The sequence below is a fragment of the Apaloderma vittatum genome, unplaced genomic scaffold (genome assembly GCF_000703405.1).
Source record: "Apaloderma vittatum isolate BGI_N311 unplaced genomic scaffold, ASM70340v1 scaffold23397, whole genome shotgun sequence".
Taxonomy (NCBI): Eukaryota; Metazoa; Chordata; class Aves; order Trogoniformes; family Trogonidae; genus Apaloderma; species Apaloderma vittatum.
In genome coordinates, this window is record NW_009728153.1 from 1059 (window position 1) to 13180 (window position 12122).

General features: G+C 37.9%; 1 protein-coding gene across 1 annotated transcript; it reads right to left on the reverse strand.

The window, feature by feature from the left end:
- Positions 1–1254: 1254 nt before the first annotated feature.
- Positions 1255–11948, reverse strand: CCP110 (centriolar coiled coil protein 110kDa; the record flags this gene model as incomplete). The annotated part of the gene is made up of 13 exons (XM_009873996.1): positions 11802–11948; positions 10549–10677; positions 7504–9142; positions 6411–6535; positions 6085–6268; positions 5338–5477; positions 4856–4972; positions 4495–4596; positions 4105–4221; positions 3534–3613; positions 2882–2944; positions 1906–1965; positions 1255–1337 (listed from the first exon to the last, which is right to left on the reverse strand). Coding segments are annotated over exons 1-13 (2986 nt in total), but the record flags the coding sequence as incomplete, so codon positions are not given.
- Positions 11949–12122: the final 174 nt, after the last annotated feature.

Consider the following 12122-nt stretch of genomic DNA (forward strand, 5'->3'; position numbering starts at 1 on the left):
AGACACTTTATTACTTAAAAAAAATATACTTAAAAAACAAAAACGCCCTACTCGACACACTGCCAAGCCTTTCACTATTCACTTTTTATCCATATGTAAAGAAAAATATGTTCTATTTAAATGCATTCAACTTAAGGTTTTTTCATTATCACAAAATTAGGCAGGTTATTTCTTTCATGCCAAGTATTTCCAATCTAATAATTTCAGAATGCATTTCCACTCATTTAATACTAGTCTAACCTCCTCCTTAGGAAGGAGCACACCGTAGAACTGGGGTTACAGGAACATACGTGACGTCCAAACACTAAATGAGGTTATGCTGTGCAACCAGAACTAGGCAACGTACAACTGGTTAGGCACGTCTGCTTTAGGTGCCAAGAAGGCCACTAGAGAAGGCATTAAACAGCTCTTCAGGTATTAAACAAATGGCAATATGGAAAGGCAAAGAGAAATTCAGAGATACATCCCAAAGGATTCTTTTCATTTCCAAGTATCAACTGTCACCACTTTGATAATAATAACTAAGATAAACTTAGGAACTTACTTGGAGCCACACGCTCTGCCATCACAGAGCAGTGAGACAGAATGCTTTCATTGGATGTCTGAGGCCAGATGCAAATGTAAAAAACCACTGTACAGCATTACGAGCTGAGCATGACTTGTATGTGACTGGGGATGGCATTCAAATCTGAAATTGGTGCTACTCAACACTGACACCACCCACACGGTGCTGCTATTCTACAACCTCTGTAACGCTGTAACTGGTAGGGGTCTTGATCCTTTTGTTGTCCCTGTTCTTCAGCACTCTCACTTACTGGTTAATACAGCAACAGACATCATTTTAGGACTGTACGATGACTGAACACCCCTTGAAGTCTGAAACTGTCCTTCCTATCCTTTCAACATGCTTCATGTGTACAGAGCTCAGACTCAAATGATTTTAAGACACTAATTCAAGTCCATTTTGACTGCTATTAGCTTCTTGGTCACAGTGAATATGGCAAATTTTTTTTATGACTGGGCATCTGGTGAGTGAAAGCAAATGAGCTGTGCAGTACATTCTATATACTACGTCTATAGAATTTGGAAGTGGATGGTTAAGTTACCAGCGCATGTTTGTTTAAAGAGATAGGTTAGATTTAAGACATAGCAAAGCAGGTGCACAAGAAAAGGAAAACAATATATCGCCATTCACTTTTTCTAGATACTAGTAACTTATTTACTATAAGATCAATGCACCGATTTTCTACACACCTGAAACAGCCTTGTTAGACACTCTGCTCTCTGAGGCCTTCCTTCTATTTTGCTCAACCCCCTTCACTGAGGTCTTAGGGGTTCTAATTAAATATAAGAGAGTTAATAAATCACTTGCAACAAACTTGAAAGGCTATATCCAAAAATATAAAGACTCTATCAAACTGTATTTGGCATCAAAACATTTATACAGTGTTCCACAGAGCCTCCTCCTGAGTATGTGTACAGTTCCTACTTACATTATTAGGGCTTACACAGATACATTAAATAGGAGAGGGTCTTCCCAGAACAGATTTTAAAACTCTACTGAAGAAAGTAATTCAGTTCAGATTCTGTGGCATTACAGTCTACACAAAAATACACATATTTCATTAGGTGGAAGCAAAGCTCCATGGAATGAATGTTACAAATAGAAATGTTGGAACACAGTGTAAATGGAGACAACACAGAAGAGGATGAGAACACTAAATGTTTTCTTGCAGTATAAGGTAAAACAAAGCTTCATCACTCCCTCTAAATACTGTGAGAAGTAATTATTTTTAGGTTGAACAATGGTTGCACCAGTATACGTAAATATTATTCAGAAATCATCGTGGTCTTGCATTTTGCATTTAATTTCATTTTTTCCCTATAAACATGCTGTGCTCTTACCCTTGTCTGCAAAGTAGTCTATGAACCGGGGCATTCTGTCCTTGATTTGGTTGAAGTACACTGTTAAAAACCAAATGGTTATTAGTGCTACTTCTCTTCTTAAAAAAAAATAAATCTCACACGGAATATTGAATTATGCATCATGTTTCACGTAACAAACTTCAGAAAGGCTAACATGTTCTGCAGTGCAGACGACATATACACAGAAGCAGCAGGTATTAAAATTCCAGCCTAGGATTACTACTGCTGCTATCTAAAACAACGAAACAAAAAAGCAGACGAATAAAACTCCCTCAGCGGTGCCTTGGGTTCCTAGTCATTGATACAACCATAAAGGAAAACAGGATTGAATCTCTTAAACGACTCATTGAAGGTTGAACTGTGTTAGCAGATGGCACATCTTCAAAGCTTTTGGGTGAGCATAGAATAAAAATTCTTTCTTCAGGATGCCAAGTATCTGACTTTTATAGTAGAAAAAGCTGCAGACAGGCCTCGTAAGAGCAGGGTTACCATCTTCCTGAACAGCAAATACTGAACACAGTAAATCTAAACAAAGAATCACACACTCTACAAGCCAGAACTTTTCCTCACACAGAAAGCTACTTTTCTGACAGCTTTCTAATGATAAGCATATCAATTACTACATTGCAATGTAAAGGGTATTAGGAAAAGTGGTAGTGTCAAACTAAAGCTTAAGAGATACCCGTAGTGTATCTCAGAGAAAAAACTTGAACCTGAGCAGAGATTTTAAGTCATAAATAAATAATTTCTGAAGATAAAGCTTCAGAACCACTTTTTCTAACTTCTGATGAACTAATAAACCCCTTTCTCCGGCTATAGTAAGTCAGATTTCATTACTGTCTGTCACAGTAGTGTCAGGAATTGAGCTGAAGGCAAACCAGCAAGATAGATCAAGGAATCTATCATTATAAGACAGATCTTTAAAAGCACCCTAATACAAGCACTCTTCACTCACCGGCTTTCAGGAGTTTTTTGTTTTATGATTATTTTTTTACTTGGCATTCCCATCTCTGAAGCCCTAGAGAAATAGAAGTATTGAACCATGTTCAAATTATAAAATCATCATCTAGGTCTTAAACACAAACAGTAAGAGAAAAACTACAACAGGACCTACATATAACACTGCTGGAGCACTCCTACAGATTATCACCTTTTACTCCCAAGCAAGCGTAACTGTTCAGTGCACTGTGTTGCAGGATAACGCTTGCTACCACTCCCCTTAAAACCTTTGCCTGGGATACTCTATCAGGTACCTCCATTGCTGGGCTCTTTTGAAAGACTGATAAAGTAACTTGGAGCACTTTCTACAAATCACACAATTAACCATAAATTAAGTGCTCAGCACTGGAATACAGTGTAATGCAGAACTTAGAACAAACATTCCTCTTCCATATAAACAAGAAGTCTCTTACAAGGAAAAGCAAAACTACTGTTAGTAAGACACCACAGACCTGAAGGCAGTTTTTCATTCATTCTTCCCAGGACAGGTATTCGTTTGCAAAGAAGCAGTTACTCCAAACTCTTCTTTTCACTATTTCCAACACCTCCTACTCATCCTCTTGCACCCTGAACCACCCCCATCTCACCAAAAGAAGAGCTGCACATACTTCATGTACTTTTTCCTGTCCAGAGACTTCTGCGTAGCTGTTGAAAGTGTCACTCTCTCTCTTGGGCTCTTTACCTTATCCTAAATAAAGCAAAAGAATAGAGAGCAACACTAGTTACTGTTCTTATTTAGCTTAATCCCATCTGACCTGCCCATAAGAAAAAAAATTTTTAAAACTCCAAATAACAAAACCAACAGTGTCTTCAGTACTAAGTTCACATTCTGGCTAAATTCGAAGGTTTTACCTTTTTTAAAATTAAAGTATCTTCCTTGTATTAGCAGATTAAAAAGTTTTGTGTGCCATAACAAATTCTTGTTATGAACTTTTTGTTACTACTTTCATCATGCTTTTCATTCTAATTTTTATACATCTACACATAAAAAGCCACAACATAATTTCTTGCTGCATTGACCTCTATTTTTTTATCTGAAGAAAGTTACCTACACAAGCATAATTAAACAACAATTTAGATTTAAAAAACTTTTTACTAAGCGAGGAAGAATCTCTTACAAGCAAAATGATTCAGTACTCAAAGTCTTAAAAAGTTCACATCCTCTTCAATGTAACGCACCATTTGCCTGAGCATCTTCTCTTTACGAACTTCACGATCGTGACGCAGAATATTCATTCTTTCTGACGCCTCCATCGTAAAAAAGATGTCATGGATGTCATATAGAGCAGCTCGCAGCTGGAAAGAATAATTAAAATACAACATTCAGTCAAGTTAACATTGCCATGGTTTTGATCATCACACTCAATCTAAACAAAACAGTTGAAAAGATAATTGAAATCTCTCTTAATGCATCAGCGCAAAAATGGAATCTTCTCTTCAGAGCCATAGTTTAAAGTTCTTACTTTAAACAAAGTCACTGTGAAGGTTTCAGGCATTTATACTAAAATAAAAGGAAAATAGCTAGGGGAAAAAGAAAAGAAAAAAAAAAAGAGGTTTAAATTGTACCACCTGAGCCATTACTCTCTCATGAAGGGATGCATCTTGTGCCGAAACACTTCCTCTTTTTAACGGGGCTTCAGACTGAAAATTTTTTATGAACTCCATAGTATCCTGGAGAGGATGGGGAAATAAGATTAAGCACCAAGCATAATCCTTCGCATCAAAGCATTGATTGCAAACTTTACACGCGAGACATAGATTCTTTGACCCAGACCTTATGACACTAAGTAATGCAACATTCAAACACGCTTATGACAGACATTTTCAAATTCTTCTGAAAGCAGAAAATGCATGATTTCATCTGTCAACTGAAGACAGAAACAAAAAGAAGGAGGAAGAGAAGCTGCATAATAAAAAATGCTGATCTTACTTTTACAGTCTGCTTAAGATGTTTCAGTTTTTCTGTCTGCAGGAGTCTGCGAGTGAGAAACCCCTTTGCCACAGCAGTGATCTTATCAAACTTCATTTGTATCTCTGGACTGAAAACCTTAAAAGGAAAAACGTATTTTCTAAACATTCTATTAAAAAAGCAAACATTTTTAATTATTTCTCAAACAATACCAATCATGTCACACAAGTTTTCAAGTAAGAAACACGCTGTTGCTAAGTGTTTTGGCAAAGCCAGATATACCCACAGTATAGTAACTTAACAGAAGCAATATATTGTTACATGACTATTCTGCATACATGAATGATAAAAATAACCTATACAGGTCTCTTGTGCAATGGAAGTCGCTACAGGAAGGCATACAAAGCTTTTCTGTAAGATTATTGCACGGCTGTTATAAAGTTACCAGTGTCTTACAGAAATTACAGTACTTTCAAAGCTATAAACAAATCTTTTTTCCTTACCTGAGTCCACCTAGTTTTGATCCTGTTACTCGGCCTAGATACTGAGGTTTTTATAACTCCACTACCTGACGGTCCCCAGAGAAAGAACGAAGTTTCACTTGTTGAAGTAAAGGTGTTTGGTGTTTCAGTATGAGCAAAACCTGCAGGCAAAGCAGATTGTACAGTTCTACACACACTTTTTTCCTCGAAGTAGGTGACTATGTGTACAGATACACTCAGCTTAGAGGCAGCAGCTTTCTTTACAAGGTCAATTGCAGGCAAGGAGCAATCTGAGTATTTCCCATTCATTTCCTAGCAAAATTCGCTAAACAGAAAACCAAAACAGTTCACAGTGTTTTGGAATTGGTCAGAGGTGTTCCATCAGCTACAGCTGTGCTTCCTTGCAGTCAAGACACCTCAGCAGAGCCCCCTCACAAACAAGAACACGTGGCCCTCTGCTGAGTTTACTCTTAGCTCGTTTTCCTTGAATATGCCCTGTAACAAGTACGTAACAAATGCAATACATGGAACGGTACAAGGATGGCTGAAACTGCGCTAAATGCCAGCTAGGCAAAGAGGGAACATGGAATTTATTTCACATATGCTGTCAACGGCTGAAGACAGCAACTGTCCACATATCCTGACCCCCAGACACCCTAGGACAGGAAAGCTGCATGTATCGATACAGAAGGGCAGCGGCTCCAGTCAAGCATTGTAGAGTAAATCACATCATAACATTTAACCTATATTCTACCCTCTCGGTTTTACCAATGCTGGTAGAGTTTGCATTATGGACTGTCTCCAGCTGAGACTGCACACTTTCCAGCAAGCCACTTTCGCTTTTTTTCCTCCACTCCAACTCCATCCTACTGTTAATATTCACTTTGGAAATTTCTATTTCTGTTGTAGCAATCTTCTTTCCTTTCAACTTTCTCTCCTGCTCTTCCAGTTCCTACAAAAGAATGAATCAACTATGAGACTACTTTTCTAACTCTGCAGAGCAATAGAATGTAGATTTTAAAACAAACTGTTTCCTGACAAGCTGCAATACAACAAACATGCCCTTTGCTTAGAATTTTTCCTTTTTACCTTACCTTCTGCAATTTTTCCTGTTCTCTCTCTTGTTCAGCTATCAGAATTGACAGTTGCTGTGCATGCTGCTCTTCCAGTCTCTTCCTCATTTCTTCAAAGGCCAACATTTTAGTTTTTAAAATATCATCTAAGAAGATATGTTACAAATAATCAAGTATTAAATAATTTCCCACATGATCTCTGCCACAGACACACGTGCTTTTAACAGGAGCAATCTGCATCATCAGAAAAAGGTATCTATCTTTGATAGATAGGTTTCCATTATGTATTGCAAAGAACCTTGATATCAGGTTTCCATCACGCATTGCAAAGAACCTCCTCAGTTACTACAGGTCTCCAGTCTATCTGCATGCTCCTATTGATGGGATAAGCATATGAATGGAATCGCAGGAACACCAGCCAAGCTTATATTAAAATAAGGACACAAAAATCTAGCTCCAAGAACAGTCTTTCTACACTTCCTTGAGTGAATTAAAATTATTTATGCCACTTCAGATTGGTTTGGTAGACACATACAGACGTAACAGTTGTTAATACACAGAAAATACTTATATAGTGATTTGCAACCCATTAAAAGCTATTTTGATATAATCTACATGGGCTATCTTTTATTTAGGTCTCATGGAATAAGACATAATTTCTCAGGGAATAGGATACAATTTTCTTCGTGGAACTAAAGTCCAATTTCTACATTCAAATGGGAAATTAATATTTGTACTGTCAAATGATATCCTTTAGAATACGGAATTCACAAAACTAATACACAATATTCTAGCCGATGTTTCCTCATAAACTGTTTAATCAACTGCTAAAAATAACTGTTGTAAGACTTTTGTCACCAAGCGACTATTAAGACAACAATTACTCCACTCTGCGGCAGTTAAAAACAGCTCAAGTAGCAAGCTGAATTTTAGCATTTGTCATTAATAAAAAATAGAGAAATAATGAGGCTACTAAAACAATTTACACTAAATAGAATTTTATCCTTTTGATACATATACAGCAACTACTAGTGATCATCTGGGGTTTTTTTCTAAAAGATTTATAAACTGAGAAGTAACTTTGAAAAAAGCCTCTCAACTACAAGTCTTTTACCTTTTGCCATCTCGGGGGCTGCATGCTTAGTAATGAAAACTGATCCCGCAGCGTACTTGTCTTCTTGCGACCACTGCTTCTCTTGTTCCTCCATTCCAGCTGTTAGAACACAGGGACTGTTTTCTTTTTGGCAGTTGTCGGTGTCCAAATCAAGTCTACGTTTTACCTTTTCATAGCTGTTTTCTAGAAACTGCTCATTTGCTGAGGGAACACTTGGAGTGTTCGCCTGCTGTCTTATGCTCTGCATTAGTAGTGGGGATGGGTTTTCTACATCGTAAGATTTATTGAGTTCTACTGGAGAATTACATTTAGTATTTTCTAGCAAACTAGCTGGTTTGGTTTCGTTCACAGCTAGGAGTTTCTGTGTTACTGTAGACTGACTGCTGGCAAACGGCTCATGCGGTTTTGGAGTTACAATATTATTGGTACTAGTCTCTACTTTATAGGGCCCTCTGCCATCCATCACCACCTGTCCTTCCACTGTGGCCGACAATGTTCCTTTGCTTTCCAAGTTCCCAAAGGAATGGCGATTCGGTTTGCCAAGCCCCAAACCATCACAAGGGCCTGAAGAGCTCCTGTTGAGACTGGGAACTCTGCTTGGGCAAACCATAGTGAAGTCCAGCATGAACTTTGGCACTGACTCAGACACATTGTGTTTATCGGCAATGTCTTGCATGATCAAATCCATTGCTCTACCCTTCCCTTTAGGGCTTAACTCGTAAGCATTCACAGGGTTATTTATAACGATGTGTCCCATTGAGAGAGGCCTTGGACGCCTTCGGTGCATTTTAGGGCTCATGCTTGGCTCCGGGCTCGGCAGTTTGGCATAAGAACCTGTGAGGCTCCTGACAATGCCACTGTCATGATCAAACATAGAAGTCTTCTTAAATTCTTCATCCGAGTCTGAATCCACCAGTGGGGGTGTTCCAACTCTCATAGGTATGTCCACTTTAGAAAAACTGGATAAAGTTGACATACTTGTGCTATTTGTATGAGTAGAGGCACCTTGGAGAAGGGTATTTGATTTATTAAGACTAGGTTTATCAAGTGTCACAGCGGTGCAGCTCCTGCCTGTAAGCTTTACTCTTTCTTTCACAGAGTCAGACGTTTTAACACCATCATTTTCTTTATCTGAATGACTTTCGCTCACACTCCTCTTTGAATTACTTTTTGAGCTACGCTTGGTCTGCTCTTTCTCAATATACTCCCTAGATTTCTTGATCAGGTTCTGAAGACTCATGACGTACGGATCTTGGACTTCCTCATCCAACGGCGGCACTCCTGGCCCATCTGGCTTTTGCAGAGCACGTGATGCGGGTTTGTTACACGCGTTGTCAGGAGACGCAGCCCTTGGACACGGTGCGTCTTTTGAGAACTGACTCTCACTTTGCTTTGAAAAAACATTTTCTTCCGCTGCTTTAACTACTTCTGTCACATTTGATGTCACCTGCCCAGTAGTATCTGACGGTTGAAGTTCTGGAGTCTTTTCAAGCTCCGTGGGACCATGCCTTTCAGCAGAACACGCCAAATTCCCATCTGATACAGCTGTGAAGTCAGTCAAAGCTTTTGAATCTGAATCGGGGCAAGTATTCTCAGCTTCCCGTGCATTCACATCACTCACGCTAGGTCCTTTCCTGTTCTGTAAATAAAAATTGAAAAAAAATCACATATTTTCAATGAAGTCTCCTCAGATTCCTGCAAGCTTTGCCTGAACTGAAAAAAATGTTACCACTTCAAAACCTATGCAAATTTTCAGTTTGACTGTTACCAATTTCCTACAGATTATTTAAAGAGCTCTTCACAATGAGAAAAAGGTTATTGGAATTAAAATATAGATTTGAATAATGGTCCACCTAGCATTTTTACCAAGTATCTGAATGCAAAGACGCTCTTTTCTTCATAAGGTAATTTGGATATATTAAAATAATTTTATGGCTTCAAATTACCTTGCAGGATTCCTCACAAAATATGAAAACATGTTTATATCAACTAAGAAATGCAAAAAATTTCACATGAAATATAGGCTAGCCTATAGATGAACAAGAACAAATTTTAAAAAATCCTACTATAAATAATGGAATTATAAAATAATTTAATAATTTATTGACAAATAAAACTCATAGTTAATTAGTAAAGTACTTGAAAAAACAACTTTGAGTGAGAATTAAATGCTACTTCTAGCCAGCACTTGTTTAAAAGCATTTTCACACTAGAATTACCCTATACGTTATTCTATGTGTTGCAACTCAATTATGAATTATTAAAAAACAAACAAACACACACAAAAAAAGACAGTGAACTTATTTTTGTATTAAACATCTCTTCCTGGTCTGCCCTTCAAATCCCAAGCCAGATGACCGTCGCCACGCAAACTCCAGTAAACACGGCAGGCTTTGTTTGCCACCTTAGTGACTCAACAAATTCAGCAGTCACTGAACTTGTTTAAGCAAGAGCCTAACTTAAAGACTGCTTTTAAAGACTGCTAATTTAAAGACTGCAAAGACAAATAATATAGTTTCATTAGATGTATATAATATTCTTTTCAACTTAAGCCTCTACTAAAACCATCACTGAAGCGGCAAACAAAACAAAAGAGTTGCAGTAAAATTCTAAAGCACAAATCAGGATGACATGTTGCTGTGAAGGTAATTTTAAATCCGTTGACTATTTGCTGATTAAATCATAAGCTTGCAAATATAACAAGGTGGTTGCTCTAACACCAAGGGTTTTGTTCTTCTCTTTTTATAATCTAGTTGTTTCAGATACAGTTACAAAAGCAACAGTCAGTCATCTACTGTGGTCTGTCTCTGCACATATGACAACAAACAATAAAAAGCAAGTCCCAATTACAATGAAGGCAGAGACTATCACTAAATAATCAGCTGTCAGGTCACACAGCACGGAGTACTAGCAACCTGGGTCTGGAGTTAACTGCTACTAATTTTATACTTATATTGGTCAATACTGAAAACCCAGCACTTTTTCAAAATGTCTGTAAGTAGAAGTTTTCTGTAAAGCTGTAAGAAAACTTGGGACTAACACTACCTGAACATTTTCTAGAATCTCCTGCACACGATCCAACAAAGCTCTTTTGCGGGAGTTCTGTCTCCAGGTCTCTAGGTCCAGCGCTTTCTGCTTATATTGCTGTATTTCCTTTTTTTTCTCAAGGCTAAGCTGCAAGATAGAGTGTAGGAAACATGGTTTATATCACCAAACACAGATTTCAACACAGAATTACAGAAATAAATTGGAAAGAAAAACAACAGAACACTATAAGAACAACAATCACCTAAGTTGAGACTTTGTGCCCATTTTAAACGCCAGCTTCTTTTTAACCAATTATACTTTTTTTAATGGAAGCTGCACAAAATGCCTTCTTGGCACACATGCAAATGAACATGAATTTAAAAGGTCATTTATAAAAAAATCTGCATCAACATTACATGCTACAGCACTGACTCCAAATGACACAGGACTCAGACTGCAGGACAGGTCTTTCCCAGACCTCTATGGAGATGGGAACTCTGTGCATCCTGTAAAGCCCTCCTGCCCCTACTCCAACTATTAAGCAGCAAGAAGGACTAGCTGGCACCTGCCCTTTTAAACCGGAGGTGAATTTCACAAGACAGGAATGTACACAAGCAGTCTTCCGCATCCTTTCATCGGGATCTGAAAATCTTCTGAGATACTCCTTTAGAAAATGTTATCTGAATAAAAGTCAAAACTAGATTTACAAAACTATATCTATAAAAACTGGTTTTATGAAGTTGTACAAAATTAAACAGCTACATTACGCACAAACTACCAACAGTCTTCTGCTTGGCTCCATTTGACATAGCACAGAATGAATTAATATAATTGATGAGCCTGAGAAATACCATCAGAGGAAGCTGCAAACACATGAAAAAGAAATTTTCTTTAAAACTCTTTAACTATTTGCACTTTCTTTTTGTGACACTTTTAAAGAAACTGACATGTTCAATATTCAGAATATCAGTATAACTTTACATAGTTAAGAGGAGCAACAACACTCATCTATTTGATGCCACAAACATCTTTACCCTCCTAAATTTCATGAAATTAAAGCAAATGTAGTCAGTGTTAAAAAAAGTACACTTTAGCCCTTTACTTTGTAAAATGAAGGCTAGGAATGCTAAGAGTACAGTAGGCAGCAGGCCAGATGATACTTCAAATGGAGCTGTACCTTCAGTGGAATCAGTACATGCAGACATCAAAGCTAGTGCCAATAGCACAAACAGCACACCAGGGAAGAAAAAAAAAACAAAACACATCCTTACCAGAGGGGAAAGCACAGGAACCCCATGGAATTGAATGAGGGAGATATTTTTGTGTTGAAGAGTGAAAGAGGTTTCTCTTTTTATTACTTCTTCTTGGATTCTGGAAAAATGCTTCTTACAGAATATTTCATAGTCCTCCATCTTCATTTTAACTAGGCTGTGAAGAAGAACAACATTATTCTTCCACGAGAAAACTACACCACAACTAATTCCGTATCACCATATTCTGGGAAACAAATGATACATTAGAAAACTGGGTTTTTCTCCCCCCGCCCTGGACCTGCACCCGCCGCTGCCAGCCTGCCTGCCCTCCCATCCGCC